Source organism: Lolium rigidum, chromosome 1 (assembly GCF_022539505.1).
Source record: "Lolium rigidum isolate FL_2022 chromosome 1, APGP_CSIRO_Lrig_0.1, whole genome shotgun sequence".
NCBI classification, from domain to species: domain Eukaryota; kingdom Viridiplantae; phylum Streptophyta; class Magnoliopsida; order Poales; family Poaceae; genus Lolium; species Lolium rigidum.
This window is the reverse complement of record NC_061508.1, coordinates 213,337,093-213,353,230: the sequence shown is the minus strand read 5'-3', so window position 1 is coordinate 213,353,230 and position 16,138 is coordinate 213,337,093. Positions and strand designations below refer to the sequence as shown.

The window sequence follows — 16,138 nt, the reverse complement described above, 5'->3', positions numbered from 1 at the left end:
TATTAATCGCTAATAGTTAGCCGACCGAGTTAACACCGATAAGCGATTTCCTCAACATTGTCTACTAGGGTAAGTTACTAAAACAATTTTTAACATATCACACATTATCTCCAGCACACCCGCAGCCTCCAACGAGTTGACAAAGGCTCCAGAGAATACCTTATAAAATTATTATTTTACAACAATGATAGAGGAGCAAATATATAAGTAATCTACGAAGGACCTGGTGTTACACAGCCCAGCTTGATTTCACATTCTAAATGTCTTTATCATGATGATGCTTAATGTAGATGGAGGTCAACCAATATTACAGTATAAACCTCACCAGCCACCAGCCCCACCTTTCTTTTCTTTTTTTCATAATAAGAGCTCCTCTTCTCTTTTATCAGGGAACAGTCATTTTCAGTTCATAAGCAAAAGTACATAACCCATGCCATCCATAGCATTGGTTTGAATTGTGATGCAGGTGAGGATATTTTGCAAAGATACACCTAGGTGAGCCTAAGTGTACTACTATTAGAGATACAAAGTTCTGAAGTTTCTTACTCTGAGCATTGAGTCAGAACCATCTGAATTCTGATATAACAAACACTAAATCTTGCAACTTCAGTTTTGTTTTCACATGAGCATGCTCAGTGTCATTACAATATCGAGAAATACTTACTAGTTACTACAATTCATGATTGAAATCAAAAGAAATGTTCTTGAGATATCAAATCGTGCAAACAAAGATGATGAAGATAATAATAATAATAAAATAATGCGGCTAATCTACATGCAAATCAATGATGGCAAAGGATATCACAATTCATAAGAACTGATACAGGTCAACCCCCAGATTCTTTGGAGAAAAAAATACTGCCAGACATAGAACTGAATATGGGGCTACAACACTGGCCTGAAAGGGCAGATCTCACTAGTAAGTCCATACTAGTGTGGTTCCGGCCCGCCAAACATTATTCAATTTGTAAATACAGTTTATTGCAAAGTCCTGATGGTCTCAAGCTGAAAAGAACAGACAAGCAACCACACCTTTCCTTAGAATGCTTAATGTTACCATGTGCGCACTTTACATAATTTGCTGAAGATATCCTGACATATCCAAAACGTCCTGCTGCCTGAGCAATGTGTTTGTTTTTTTGTTCTAGTTTACAAAAAAACAAAATAAATTTTACAAACATATTCCAGTAAGTTTTATAAAGAGTTTAAAACTTTTGATACATTATCTCCAGCACACCCTTAGCCTCCCTCGAGTTGACAAAGGCTTTACAAGAAAAAAATACAACAATAATAGAGGAACAGAAATATAAGAAATCTCGGAAGGGCCTAGTGTTACACAACTCAGCTTGATTTCACATTCTAAATATCTATAGCATGATGACTCTTAATGTACATTGAGGTCAATCAATATGCAGTATAACCTCACCGGCCACACCTTACATGATTTTTGTTTAAGAGCCCCTCTGCTCTTTTCTCAGGGAACAATCGTTTTCAGCGCTTTTCAAAGAAAGATGATAGATGAAGATAAACAAAGTACACAATCCATGTCACCCATAGCACCGTTGTGAATTGTGATGCAGGGAAGGATGTTTGCCCTCGATGCTAATAGGGCTATAGGTAACCCTAAGTGTACTAGTTTTCTAGCTCAGGTTTCCTACTCTGTCCGCGCCACCTGAAATACCAAACCCGAAAACATGAACTGAACTTCATAGTCTGTGTGCTGAAAAAAATGGTAACTTGTGCACTCCAACTTCCAAGTCCTTAAACTTCCCTATAAAGCGTTGATAGTACAAAAGCCGATTCACAAAGCAAGTCTCAAGGCCCCGTGGCTGCAATTAGACAATAGGTTGATAATTAAGGTAGCTTGAACTTGGATCTTGTGTTAAGCTAACTAATAGTATCACGAGCAACAACCAACTATACAACAAATTTAAAGAGGCGTTGAGAAGATGCAGAGAAATTGTTCCAACTCTTCGATTAGCTGGTTTATTTAAGTAATCACTTAATGTACTCCCTCCATTCACTAATGTAAAACCTATTAGTTAAATGGTGGTCGGGAAAAACTCGTGCATAGCCTTGTTTGTATATCCAGTTTTCAGTCTAGCTAAAAACCCCAGTCAAAAAATTCTACTCCCTCCATTTTTGTATATTGGGCGCATCTCCAATCCCTCAATTTTTCAGAATTAAGGCATGTCTCATTAATGACAATTTTAATTGGGGCGTTTGGTGCATGCGGTGTCCTTTTCCTTTCTCCTTCCAATTCTGCATGCATGTGGGAACACTTCAGTTTTTGTTGAGGTGTGAATGTAGAAGGGTTTGCATGCAGCACAAAGATCCCTTGTTCACACCGTAGCTATTCCCATTCCATGAAGCAGATCGGTGGAAGCCAAATGGTGTATAAAGTAGACCTTTTTGCTTTGCTATTCCATGAAGCACCGAGATGGAAGCCAAATGGAGAAGGATGGAGAAGGAGAGATGGAAGACGTCCATGGAGAAGGAGAGGTGGACGGCGTCGATGTAGAAGGAGAGGTGGAGGGCGAGGTTGATGCCGTCCAAGTCGTGGAGGATGGCGATGTGGAGATCACGCAAGGCCAAGTAGAAGAGCTGGAGGATGAATTTCAGAGGGTTCATAAAAACATCGAAGATCTATTTCATAAAGTGGATCGTGCAACGAACGTCGAAGCTACAGATGCAAGGATTTCGCCTAGGTACGTCCAAACCGCTAACCTCGTGCAAGATGTGGTACATAGAACCTACTCCAACCCGACCTCAACTTGCGAGGTGTGCATTCATCCAGCTTTGTGCCTCAAGTGTGGCATCCGCGGTGAGCCTTCCATATTCCTTTGCTTAGGATGTAGGCTCCCGGTACCAAAAGATTTGCGTTGTTGCGAAGCTTGCGGAAATCCTTGCCGTGTGACAACTTTTGGTGCAAAGATTGTGCGACTACGGTGGCGATAAACAAAGAAGGGGTATGCATAAGGTGCCGTCGCAACCCATCTATCTATCTCGAGGACGAAAAGCATAATGTCGGATAGTCAATGTGCCGATATGTAATGGTTTTATATGCTTCAAGTTTATGTAAGAAAGTGAGTGAGAATATGGTTTTATATGACCTTATTATGAGCTTATCTTGGTGATAGAATATGTAAAAGTGTGTGAGTGAACCATCTTTTTTATAAAAACATAGAATGTTCACGGACACACTTTTACATATTCTATCACCAAGATAAGCTCATAATAAGGTCATATAAAACCATATTCTCACTCACTTTCTTACATAAACTTGAAGCATATAAAACCATTACATATTCCGGCGAATCTAAACTTGACTATCCGGCACATTATGCGCTTTCTTTTCGTCCTCGAGATAGATAGATGGGTTGCGACGGCACCTTATGCATACCCCTTCTTTGTTTATCGCCACCGTAGTCGCACAATCTTTGCACCAAAAGTTGTCACACGGGCAAGGATTTCCGCAAGCTTCGCAACAACGCAAATCTTTTGGTACCGGGAGCCTACATCCTAAGCAAAGGAATATGGAAGGCTCACCGCGGATGCCACACTTGAGGCACAAAGCTGGATGAATGCACACCTCGCAAGTTGAGGTCGGGTTGGAGTAGGTTCTATGTACCACATCTTGCACGAGGTTAGCGGTTTGGACGTACCTAGGCGAAATCCTTGCATCTCGTAGCTTCGACGTTCGTTGCACGATCCACTTTATGAAATAGATCTTCGATGTTTTTATGAACCCTCTGAAATTCATCCTCCAGCTCTTCTACTTGGCCTTGCGTGATCTCCACATCGCCATCCTCCACGACTTGGACGGCATCAACCTCGCCCTCCACCTCTCCTTCTACATCGATGCCGTCCACCTCTCCTTCTCCATGGACGTCTTCCATCTCTCCTTCTCCATCCTTCTCCATTTGGCTTCCATCTCGGTGCTTCATGGAATAGCAAAGCAAAAAGGTCTACTTTTATACACCATTTGGCTTCCACCGATCTGCTTCATGGAATGGGAATAGCTACGGTGTGAACAAGGGATCTTTGTGCTGCATGCAAACCCTTCTACATTCACACCTCAACAAAAACTGAAGTGTTCCCACATGCATGCAGAATTGGAAGGAGAAAGGAAAAGGGCACCGCATGCACCAAACGCCCCAATTAAAATTGTCATTAATGAGACATGCCTTAATTCTGAAAAATTGAGGGATTGGAGATGCGCCCAGTATACAAAAATGGAGGGAGTATCGCAAATCATCCAATAGGAAAGTACCTTGGTCCCAGAGTTTTTCAAGCCGCGCCCAGTATACAAAAATGGAGGGAGTAGCTAAAATTTCTGCTGAGGCAGTTAAGTCCACAAGAGCGGGATACAACTGATGCTATAGTGAAAGCTAGGTACGTTGATTTAGGATTTTACTGTAACACCTTTATATTCTGCCAAGCCAAATTTCCTAATGAAATTACAGCCAACAACACCTATTTGTAAGAATGTTCCAGCCACTTCCTGTTGTCTATTGTTCTTGTTGGAATTGGTGATGGACCATGGGATGTGGCGCAGAAGTTTGACGACAACGTACCTGCTCGCTCATTTCATAATTCCCAGGTGATTATCCTACAAATTACATCTGACCTTTAGAAAAAAAAAATCTGCCTCACAATAACAGAAAGGTGCATGAATACTTAACTTAATGCAGTTTGTGAATTTCGCAGACATTATGACTAAGAGCATAGCAAGTGATAGGAAGGAGGCTGAATTTTTGTTATCATCATTGATGGAAATTCCTAGACAGTATAAAGCAACACTTGACCCTAAGGTTTTTTCAACCTCACCTGAGTCAATTAGAGAGATTGTTTGACCTTTTGGCGATAGTTATGCCATTTGAGCACTTTCTTCAAATCTCTTCTGTTTCAGTCGTCGGCTCATCAGCAAGGAATACCTCCAAGAGTTCCTCTGCACCCACCGACAAGGAATCCTTATTCAAGGTCTACCAGCTTTGACCAACAATCTGGTGTTTATTCACTGTGTAGTAGCTTGGGAAACAAACAAGTGGCTTTCAGGACTCAGAAAGTTTCTAACAGCAACAGCCTGCAGCTACAAGGAGACCTGACACTTCAGAATGTTCTCTACAAAGCAGACTTTTAGGTATCTTTTTGTGTTTATACCGCATTCCCGCCATCCCATACCCAAATATGGATAGATAAATTCAAAAATGTGTACTACAACTTTGATTACCTACACCACCAAAAAGCCTGAGGGTACTTTTGGATGCTGGGGCTTGGGGCAGCTAGTTGATACAGTGGAACTATATGGGGAACTATTAGGTGAAAATGTACAATGCTGTCAAAATGGCGCTTACAAGTTCCAAAAGTTCTCAAATATTTCACTACTATAAGGAACTATATGTTCTACGTCCATGCATATTTTGAACTCCAAAGTTACTTCACGCCATAGAAGAAAAGAGTGACGTATACTTATTGCAAAGTACTTCGAATATGAAGCTGAATTTTTGCATCATGTAGAACGTACCATTCTACAGTAGCCTTTTCAGATCTCTTTTGAAAAACTGATACAGACTTCACAAATTTGCACATTGTGTGCACTTTTACTGGAAATGTCCCTGGGCCTATAGTGCTTCGAACTTTCTAGTTCAACCACACTGCTAGCTATATTTGGCTTATCCTCAACAATTCGCGTCTGCCTTTAAAACTATTTATGCCCTGAAATATTCTAATTTAGCTGTCAAAAATATGATAGACTTTAGCTTCCTATTCTACATCGACACATGCACTTGCATCTTGCGGCCCCTTGCAGATCATTGTGCTAACTGCATGATCCTCTAAACTTTAGCAGAATAGAAACTAATCTTGGCTGTTTGCGGTCATGTGCTATATGTACGGATAAATCGGAAGATCTTGCATTTGGATGTGGACATCAAGTGAAGAAAAGTTTCCCTTACTTTTCTCGGAGCATTTCTCAGTCTTGTTGTATATGCTAATAGCTAACATATATAATTCAAAGGCTTGCAATGACTGGATTTTTTTGATCTGCTGCCCTATGTGCCAGCAGCACATAACCACAAGGATCAGGCTGTACTGATTAAAAACTGTTCTCTGATACTTTTGAAGCCCAAAGGCATCGCCAATATTGGAAGAAGCTCAATGGAAAATGTTCTCAGTCACATAAATTTTATTGTTCTCCTTCTTGTACTTGGTGGTTTAGTGTTCTTACTGCAGTGCGATGTCTTCAGTTAGTGCTTCAGGGGCCCGGTTGGCATGCAAAAATGGCATTTCCATTTTCCCAAGGGAAACGGGAATGGAATGGTTGAGTTGAAAATTACTGTGTTTTGAACGGGCTTTTACTGCCTTTTTAAGGTAAGGCACTCCCTACAGTTTTAACCGCAGTAGTTGGCATTGAAAATGTGGCCTAAAAATAATACTCTTATTAGGGCATCTCCAGCGGCCCAACGCAAACAGACGTTTTGTGTCCGTTTTGGTCTGCGCGGACAAAAGAAGGGTCTGCCCACAGCCTAGCGGCCCGACGCAAAGTGAACAGCCTGTCCGTTTGGACGCAATTCTTGAACAAATTTGGGGCAGGTTTGCGTCCACGCGGACACTGCCCGCGTGTCCATGTGTCCGTCAAGAAGCATCTCCTCCTCCCTCTCCTCCCTAAATTAATGCATGGAGATGCTTTTTGACAGACACAGGGACGCGCGGACAGTGTCTGCCTGGACGCAAACCTGCCCCAAATTTGGGCCATAAATGCATCCAAACGGATAGACCGGTCACTTTGCGTCAGGCCACTAGGCTGGGGGGAGACCCTTTTTTTATCCGCGCAGACCAAAACAGACACAAAACATCCGTTTGCATCAGCCGCTGGAGATGCCCTTAATGTCTTTTTTAGGCATAGTACTTTTGACTACAAGAAGTGGGTGCAGATGGGCTTCTAGTGATAAGCACCAAAATCGAGCCCATCAAATTAATAGAATCATACAGTTAACTGAGTATTAGGAATTCCACCAAGGTAAGAATCACATAGATGGATCATGTGGAAGGAACATCAGATAAACTGTTTAGATGACAGATGCACACTACACAGTCATCAATTGTGGACTGTCATAGTAGTATGATAGTAACACAGTTCGTGCCAGTGATCTGAATACAGCCTTAACCCTGTTTCCAGTTCAGAAAGGGCCTACTTCCATTAATAGACAAACAAGTTATGTGAAAGGAACACAATCGACCACTAATTAAACATTCCTGCACGTTACTAGTTCAGAAAGGGCCTACTTCCATTAATAAACAAGTTATGTGAGAACACAATCGACCACCAATTAAACAATCCTACACAGAGATGTACATATGACACCTATGCCTTATTGACAAAGCAACAAGACACTAGTCAAACTCAAATTCAACAATTACAAGGGTAAGGGCCTACACCAACAGATAGACAACAAAAAATGCCTAAAGACTTCAATTGCTTTCACTTATCAACAGAACAAACCTTTTAGCAGTGATAGTAAAAGTACTACCCGCAAGTTTACCCAGAACCAATATGTGTGGAATGGTAAATCTAGGCAAGAAAAGGCTTCACGGAATGCAAGATAATAACAGTCAATACCTGGTACGTGTATGGTAGCTCGCATGAAGGCTAGCCAGGCCTTGGGGTAACACAATCATGATAATTGGATGGCTGGGCTAGCTCTACGCTGTGGCCCGCACGCGGCACGCGCTTTAAAGCACCTCCGCGCCTCTGCAGCGAGGGCACATGGGTGGCTACAGCGATGCAACCTGTGTACATGAGCATGCGGGTGATTTGTTGTGCTCACCTTCCTTAATCTTCTTCACCTACTACCTTCTAATCACACAGCCATGCTTGGAATCAAAATAAGCTCTACACGAAAAAATGCGTGTCGATGATATGATATTATGATTCCATTCTAACAATCGGTTCCGAGTTTCACTAAATGTAAACCCCCAATTTCATCTTCTTGTTTGGAGCTTTTCTAAACGAATTTCGTCAAATTGATCGAACATGGTCAACCTTCCAAACATGGTAAAATTGATCAAACATGGTCAGCCGTTTGAACATGGTCAACTTATCCTTTCGATCAACAAAATTGTGCTTCGATTCATGACGAGGTCAACATGAAAATCTTGCGCATAGACTCGTGCTTCCATTCCGACAAACAATTCCGAGTTCCGTTAACTGTATCTTCTCAATTGCGTGTTCATGTTTCGAGCTCTTTTAGATGAATTTCATTAAATTGATGGCACATGGTCGACCATTTGAAATTTCCTATAAGGACTAGCTTCATCTCGCCATTTTCCACAACTCGTGTTGTAAGTTTTCTGTTTCAACACTAGTAGATGAATAGATCTGAATTCTTAATCGCTATGTCATGTGAGTGGTGTACGAGGTAAGTCTACCACCATGTTGAAAAAAGGTGATAGGAACATCACTAACACATTACATCACCGGAGCTAATGTGGAATTCGTTTTTCACCTCATGCAAGAAAATGGATTGTGGGCAACCAAACGAAGTGGAGAACATGGCTCAAGTGCCGTTCTCCATGGCCTGATGGCCATGCCCATCCCAGGACCACAAAATTTGGCCCGAGAAACCAATCCCACCCTAGGTGGGCAACTAGGACCTTATATATAACACCTTGGCTATAAGAACATCACACTCAGAAGTATATTATCATGGTTGTGAGTTGACCGAATCTGTCAAAGTTTACAATACTGAACTTAATTGAGCAAGTGCAGATGCTATAGGATTTGTTCATGGTGGATAATGACTCTACTCTACGGCTATTGGGGTGTTCAACTGCAGTACTGCACTCTTTTGAGAAGCTACACCAAACACTTGAGAAGCTACACCGAACAGTCTACCAAGTGTAAGCTAATGCCAATTCAGCAATCTGAAATTGGATTGAGCAATCCATCCTAGCACAATTGATATGCAGAAGAGGGCTCACCGCCTAGCTAGAAGTCCATTTGCAGCCACTTCTTGTAGTAGACGCAGGTGGTGGGCGAGATGACCCCATCCGGCGAGCACTCGTCCATCCTGGGGCAGACCCCACAGGGGATCCCCTCCATCATACCACCCTGCGGCGCGCCGCCCCTCCGGTAGCAGACCCTTCCGGCCCTGACCGCGCTGAACTCCCCCTCCCCAGTGCTCTTGCGCTCCTCCAGCACCCTGTCGAGCGCCATGGTCTGCAGGATGTCCCTGATCTGGTCGATGGTGTAGCCGGCCCTGGGGTCGTCCCGCTCGACGCCCTTGTGGACCATGTCGGGGGTGGCGGCGCCGAGCCTGTCGATCTGGTCGAGGCACCTGCGGCGCACGGCGGCGACGGCGTCGGTGTCGAGCTGGCCGTTGTGGTACCAGGTGCCGCCGGTGATCTCCGGGGCGGGCTCGATGCGCGCGTCCATGAACACCTTCTTGGCGCGGTGGCGCACGTCCGTGACCTCCTTGAGGATGCCCCGCTGGACCAGCGCGCGGGTGGACTTGCTGAGGCTGGCCGTGGTCAGCTGCGTCGCGCGCCGCAGGTCCTGGCTCCACATGCCCTTGTTGCCCGCCAGGTAGACGCGCTTGTAGACGTCGCGCTCCGACGGGGGCAGGTTGTTGAGGATGGCGGCGGAGATGGGCGGTATCTCCGGCGCGTCGGCGGGGGAGGGAGCGGCGGCGGGCTTCGCCGCGGGGATGACGGGCTTGACGTCCGGTGGTGGTGGCATGCCCGAGGACGGTTCTAGGGGGCGCTTGCGTGGCGGCATGGCGGCGTCGACGACGAGGAGGAGACGAGGGTTGGATTTTTTGAGGGTTTCAGTGACTTGGGCGTTGAGTTGTGACGAATGCACTGTACCGATACTTCAGTTGGGCTTTTTTTGTAATCGGCTTTCAGCATTTAACGAAGAGTAGAAAGGCTAGAAAGTTCATGGGCCGGGAAATGGGAAAGGAACTTGAGCTCTCATGCTTTAGCCGACCCCTTATAAGTTTTTCCAAAAAGAGCAATTCCAAATGTTCCTATATGTACATGTGCGGCTGACCTCTGAATCTGCAAAATATTGTGATGAATATTCTCATTTTATGGGTCTATAAAATGATAATGAGATAAATTTGAAAATAGTAGTGCTCTGATTTCATCTTCTTGACTCCTTTCTTCTGAAACATTTCAAGTGCATTTGAAATTATAGTATTTACATGTTGTCTATTTTTCAAAAAAAATTGCAATGCAGAAATAACTTCAGCAACAATGGGTTTCTTAGGTAGATCAAAATAAGATAAGGGCGGTCTTCGAAAAGGTTTTCATTGCAAAATGCACAGCCGCGAGGTTTGTTTGAAGGCGGAAAAAACAGAAAGGTACAAATCCGTGAGGGGGTACTGCCTGTCTTGAAATACCAAAATTCTCCAAATAAACATCACGTACACAGAGTGTAATGCATGAGAATTAGTAAACATTGGTGAAAAAGAATTCACTCATGGATGCAAAATAATGATAAAGTTGAGCTAAAATAACAAATATTGGTGTTTCTATTTGCACGAATATGCAGGTGCAAATAGCATTAATACACTTGCACACGTGGTATTTTTAGGAATTTTTCGGCAACATGGTTGAAGTTGTCCCAAGAGCCCTAAACTCGAAAATTTGATCAAAGTTTTCTTAATGGAAAAATGCGTCGATGTCAACATCGGACCGATGGGATACAACTGAGAACTAAGAAGTTATTTGTGCGGAGAGTTAGCAAAACCAAGTTAACCCTAGAACAGTTTGGTTTGCACTCGTTTATTTTTAACTAGCCAGACTTCTCCGTAAGACACTCCCGGTACTTGCAAATACAAAGCGTCGTCTTAGAAGTCATAGTAAAGCCCATGGAAAAATGACAATATAGAAACAATGTGTATCAATCATGTAAAAAAGCATATTCAAATTCAAAACAAAACTCTAGGGAAGAAATACCCCCTATATTCCATATTAGTTGTCGCTGATATAGTATTGTTTTTTTGCAGGTAAAAGAGGATATATTAAATGATAGGGTTTACAACAAGGTCTTGGTCATAAACCTGGGACAAGCCCACAGGTCTTGAGCCAATCCAGATATCAGATTGTCCGTCTGTCCTTGCAAGATTTGCAAGACAATGACTCATCCTATTTTGAGACCTATCCACTTTTACAATAGAAATAGTTCTAGTACCATTACATAAATCTCTAATAACAGAACTCACATGAGCTAATGACGACCGGTCAGGGATGAATATGAAACAGAGGGAGTAGCTAGAAATAGTAACTCAATCAAAATTTGGTCTTCTTATTCAGCTCATGGGCATTATTACACCTGGACAAAACTCGGGCTAAAAGAAGTGAGTCTAGCTCATTTAGTTAGGGAAGTAGATGTACGATCCAACCACCCAGGTTGACCACAGGGACACAGGTTAAGATTTTTATTATTAAAAAAATCACTATAGAGGCTTTGCCTACCGTATTCTTTTCAAAAAAAAAACTCACACCGGGCCATGCTTTAGGCCATGCCTCAAAAAGCGCGAAGCTAAAAATGTAGGGCCCAGCCCGGTCTAACCGTCGGGCTCATAAATCAGGCCCAAACCCGCCCGAACATGGAAAAGCCTTCCAAGCACGAGAAGCCCGGCTCAAATCTTCCCTAAATCACACATTTTGTAAGCCCAAGCTCGACCTGGCCCGACCTTCGGGCTCGAAAATCAGGCCCTATCCTGGCCTAGAATTTTTGGGCCAGGCCGGGCTGCCCAATGTTTGTTCAGGTCTAGACATTATCATCCCAAATCCCTTTTTGTCTCGTTGCATGTTAAGTTTGTTTATGAAATTTTGTGACGTAATAGATGCATGTAATATAAATGTCACAATGTTTGGCAACTTTGAAATGGACAAAACATTGCGGGTGCACGGGGAGGACTATGCCTAGGTGTACTACTACAGTACAAGGTCTCTTTGATCGGAAGGATCCTTCTTTGAGGGATGATCGGAAGGATCCTAATAGGAAAGTTTAAGATTTAAAATAATTTTGAGTTTTTCATGTTGTTTGATTTTTAGGTTTGTTATCCATTGGAATTTGTTTCTAAGAAACCTTCGGCATCACATTTCATAGAAAATTTTGCATTGATTCGGAGCCGTAGGATCCACTTGACACGGCATTGCAATATTGTATAGTTCTTCTTTTTCTAAATCTGCGAATCAAAGATCCCTAAATCTGAATCAATGAGCCCTAAATCTGATAATAGAAAATAGTACCTTCTAAACACGGGTTCCTAATAACAGTGGTGGTGCTACTCGGCTGTAGTACCAAAGCAGAAGATCATAAGAGGGCTGGACCCTTAGCAGAGCAATACACTAGGAATACTACGATACAGTATACACCCACCCAACGAACTTCAGAGGGCAACACCATGCCATGAAAGACAAAATATATTTTGTACAAAGTCTGGAACGAATAGATCAAAATCAACTACATGTGCAATCAATAAACCAGCTCTGTACCAGAGACTTGTGTTACAGACCAAATAACAGCAAAAGTACATGATTGAATTCACAGTAGTGATTAAAACCATGTCTATCGACTCTGATAGTTATGATGGCGTTATATGATTTAACAATGTGTATTGTACATTTCCACCATTTTACAGCCGTTAGGAATCCTCGAATTTTACAAATTACAGAATATGAAACAGGGAATCAGATCCCAGTTCTTTCTTCAGCAGCGATCGTCAAGATTATGGTCGGAATGAGTAAGAGGTGTGTCATATACCAGGTGGCGGTCATGTCATTTGGCAGCCTGCTCGATCACAGATATCTTCTTCCACCTTTCCTGCTCTTCTGCTGCACTGTTGGCCTGAAGAGGAGGCAGCGAGAACGCACTGACTGTTGAGCTTTTGCTCCGAATCTCTTTCAGAGACCTAAGCGCCGCGACGGTGCTCTTCATGTACATGCTCTCCATGAACTCAATCTCATCAAGCTCTGGAATGCAACCGCTGCTACCCAATGAAGAACTGGGGTTCAGGGGCTTGTCCTCAGTGTTGATATCTTCTTTTCCATCTACATTTGATACAGATGGTTTGTTCGATGGTAGGAGCTGGTCGAGCATGGCCTCGCACTCCTTCACAAGCTGGTAAAGGAGGTCAGTGGTGAAGAAAGGCTGAAGCAGCACATTCTGAATGAAGGGAAGACGGATCAGGGCCCCAGTTCTCTTGTCATACTTCTTGAGAATCTTGACAAGTCCTGTAATAGCAAAAGGGAACATAAGCATCATAGATAATTCAAAGGAATTAAGGGGCTAGCATTGTGTAGCGAGTTCAGATGAAATCGTAAAATAGACCAACATTACATCAGGCACAATTTGGTGACTGAATAATTTCAAACAGTTACAGCAAACTAGAAATAGTTTCATGCTCATCGAAGCATATAAGCAGACTAGCAGTCTAGCACCACAAGAAAAAATGGCAACAGCCACAAATGTGAAACATTCAGGCGAAGTATACAAGAAACATGCATCTGGCATGCATGTTGTCATAATTCCACACAAACTTCAAAATGGCAAAGCTGCATGTGTCACACTCACAATCAGAAAGTGAACTGAACTTTAAGAAAGTGAACAGACTCCATTAGTTGATTACCCCAATCTAATAAGAAGTTCTAAGTCACTTTATTGAAAAAATCGGTGGACTGTCTCATGAAACAAAAGTTCACGAGCAGATGCTTGACAATAGAATAGAAGTGCTTCTTGTTTAGTCAACTTGTAGGGCCAAATTGTTCTCTACAGCCAAAAAGAAATGAACCGTGACATCTCCATCTTAGAAAAAAGATTTTATTTCCTAAAGGTCAAACAACAACATCGAGTCAGAAATAGTGGTGCTACTTTTTGAACATGGACAGATCACAGGAATACGGCTCATAGCTCTGTGATGCCATCAACTTGCATTGTTGTATTGGCACATTGCAGGAGCTAGAAGCTCGTATCAGGTTGAGTGGTCTGGCCACATCATGTCCACTAAATGCAGACGCACATATAACAGCAAAACAAACTACTGCTTAACCTCAAGTTCATTACAGGCACCAAAGTAGCACTAGAAAATAGATAACGCATTGTAGGTGCAGCAGCTTATATAGCACTTCTATGAATTGTAGAAGAATTTGAGCCAACACCAAAAACATGGGAAAAAAATAGATCATATGATCTATCAGCAACCTGACTGATCAGATCAGTTTTTTCCACACTCGATGCATAAATATGGACAAAGAGGAGATTAGGTTACTCAAGCTGAAGGACTAGTTTGCACGCGCACTACATAAGCTGATTGCAAGACAGTCTGGCAAGGAAATGGATAAATCTAGTGCATAATACAATGTCATCATGACACCGTGTGAGTAAGCAAACAATATTTTTAGTGTGAATCGCAACACTCCATTTTGAATGGCAATATATTGAGTGTGTTATGTGGATTCAGAGCCAAAATACAGCGAGAGATGCATATCGGTCTACTTCAAACTTATTTCCTACTATTTCTTTTTCATGTTTATAGTGTCTAGTCTAGACCCTCTACTAGGAGTATTTAATTGATTTCTATGGCAAGGCTGATAAAATTTTGTTAACACAAACAGATGCAAATCCTTTCGGGGCCATTTCAGATCGTGGGAAAAAGAAACATAGTGTGCTTCAAAATAAACAAAATATATGTGCGAGAAGCCAAGAAATCGCCAATTTCTCGCGAGAAATCAAAGTGCTAATATATCATGCCACCGCGATTTATCGTCAAGCATTTATGTATTTGTCAACAGTCAGGGCCATGTGCAAATTCAACGGCGCAACAAGGATCCGTTCGCGTTGACAGCGACACAAGTGCTCCACTCACTGACAAGGGACTCGGAGCCACGGTAAGTAGCCACCCTTTCCTTGACTCATGTTCACAGAAGCTCACTCTCAGCACCCCCACTTTACGATGTGCCCTAAATTACTCTACTGCCGAATTTGAACCATTTCCATTCTCTCTTCCCACCCACCACACGCACAAGCAATTCCAAAAGAGGATACCAAGGCACCAACACATCCTCAAAAGTACTAATAATTCTGAAACCGCATAACAACAACTACAGACGACGCCATGCATCGACCTCAAAGGGGGAAGGAAGGTAGTGCTCACCGGTGTAGTTGAGGGCGCTGTAGTTCTCGAGCAGCACCATCTCGCCGTGGAAGTCGACGATCTCCTTGTGCACGCGCAGCAGCTCCTCCCTGGAGTCCATCCCGGCCGCCCTCGCCACCCTGTCCTGCAGCTCCTGCTCCACGCACAAACCGGCAACCGCAATCAGATCGCGGGACTCGGTACAGAGGAAAATCGAATGGCGAATCGGAGGAGCGGATGAATGGGTGGGTAGGTAGCGAACCTTCTGGCGGATGATGTACTCCTCCTCCTTCTCGACGAAGAAGGAGTTGAACTTGTCGAGCTCCGCCCCCAGGAGCCGCATGAACTCCGCCTCCTCCGGGGTCATCTCCGCGGCCGCGGCCGCCGCCTCGTCGCCATCCTCCGATACGCGGGCCCGCTTGGCCTGCCGCTCCTCTCCGTCGGCCCCGGCGCCGATGAGCTTGAGGCGCTTCTTGAGGTCCTTGTAGGAGAGGAACTTGTCGCGCCACTCCGGCAGCGTCTCCACGATCTGGCTGCTCAGGCTCTTGCCGAACTTCATCCCGCGAACAATTGGGTTCTCGGTCGATCTCCAATGGCGATGCGGATCGAGGGATTGTGCTTGCGGCGGAGCGAATGGGGGTGGTGAAATAGAGGGGAAAGGGATATGCGGAGAGGAGGAAGGCATGAGCGGAATATTCGCGAGGCGGGGGATATTACTTGCTGTGTGCGCCAGTGGTTATTCCTTGCTCCTTCCTCCTCTTGGCTTTCAGTTTTTTTCAGATCACAAGTGAGACCCTAGTAGCCAAAAAACAAAAAATAGTGAGACATCTTCCCAAACTGCCAAAACACACACGACCAGAGTAGCACACTTAGTTCACAACTTCACTAGGATATCATGGTAGGACACTTCAAGTTCTCCCACCACGATAAGGCGTATCAGCGTGGATCGGGACGATGCCTCGCTGATGGTTTGGTGAATGTTCCTGGTCGGA

General features: G+C 43.6%; 2 protein-coding genes across 2 annotated transcripts; both read right to left on the bottom strand.

The window, feature by feature from the left end:
• Positions 1 to 1,280: 1,280 nt before the first annotated feature.
• Positions 1,281 to 9,778, bottom strand: LOC124683099 (DNA-directed RNA polymerase III subunit rpc6-like). The gene is made up of 2 exons (XM_047217675.1): positions 8,983 to 9,778; positions 1,281 to 1,672 (listed from the first exon to the last, which is right to left on the bottom strand). Exon 1 carries the CDS (start codon positions 9,776 to 9,778, stop codon positions 8,990 to 8,992), a length of 789 nt encoding a protein of 262 aa, XP_047073631.1. The 3' UTR covers positions 1,281 to 1,672; positions 8,983 to 8,989.
• A 2,756-nt stretch (positions 9,779 to 12,534) lies between these two features.
• Positions 12,535 to 15,822, bottom strand: LOC124683098 (SPX domain-containing protein 1-like). Its single transcript, XM_047217674.1, has 3 exons — positions 15,409 to 15,822; positions 15,168 to 15,300; positions 12,535 to 13,248 (listed from the first exon to the last, which is right to left on the bottom strand). The coding sequence occupies exons 1-3, from the start codon at positions 15,703 to 15,705 to the stop codon at positions 12,794 to 12,796; spliced, it is 885 nt and encodes a 294-aa protein (XP_047073630.1). The 5' UTR covers positions 15,706 to 15,822; the 3' UTR covers positions 12,535 to 12,793.
• Positions 15,823 to 16,138: the final 316 nt, after the last annotated feature.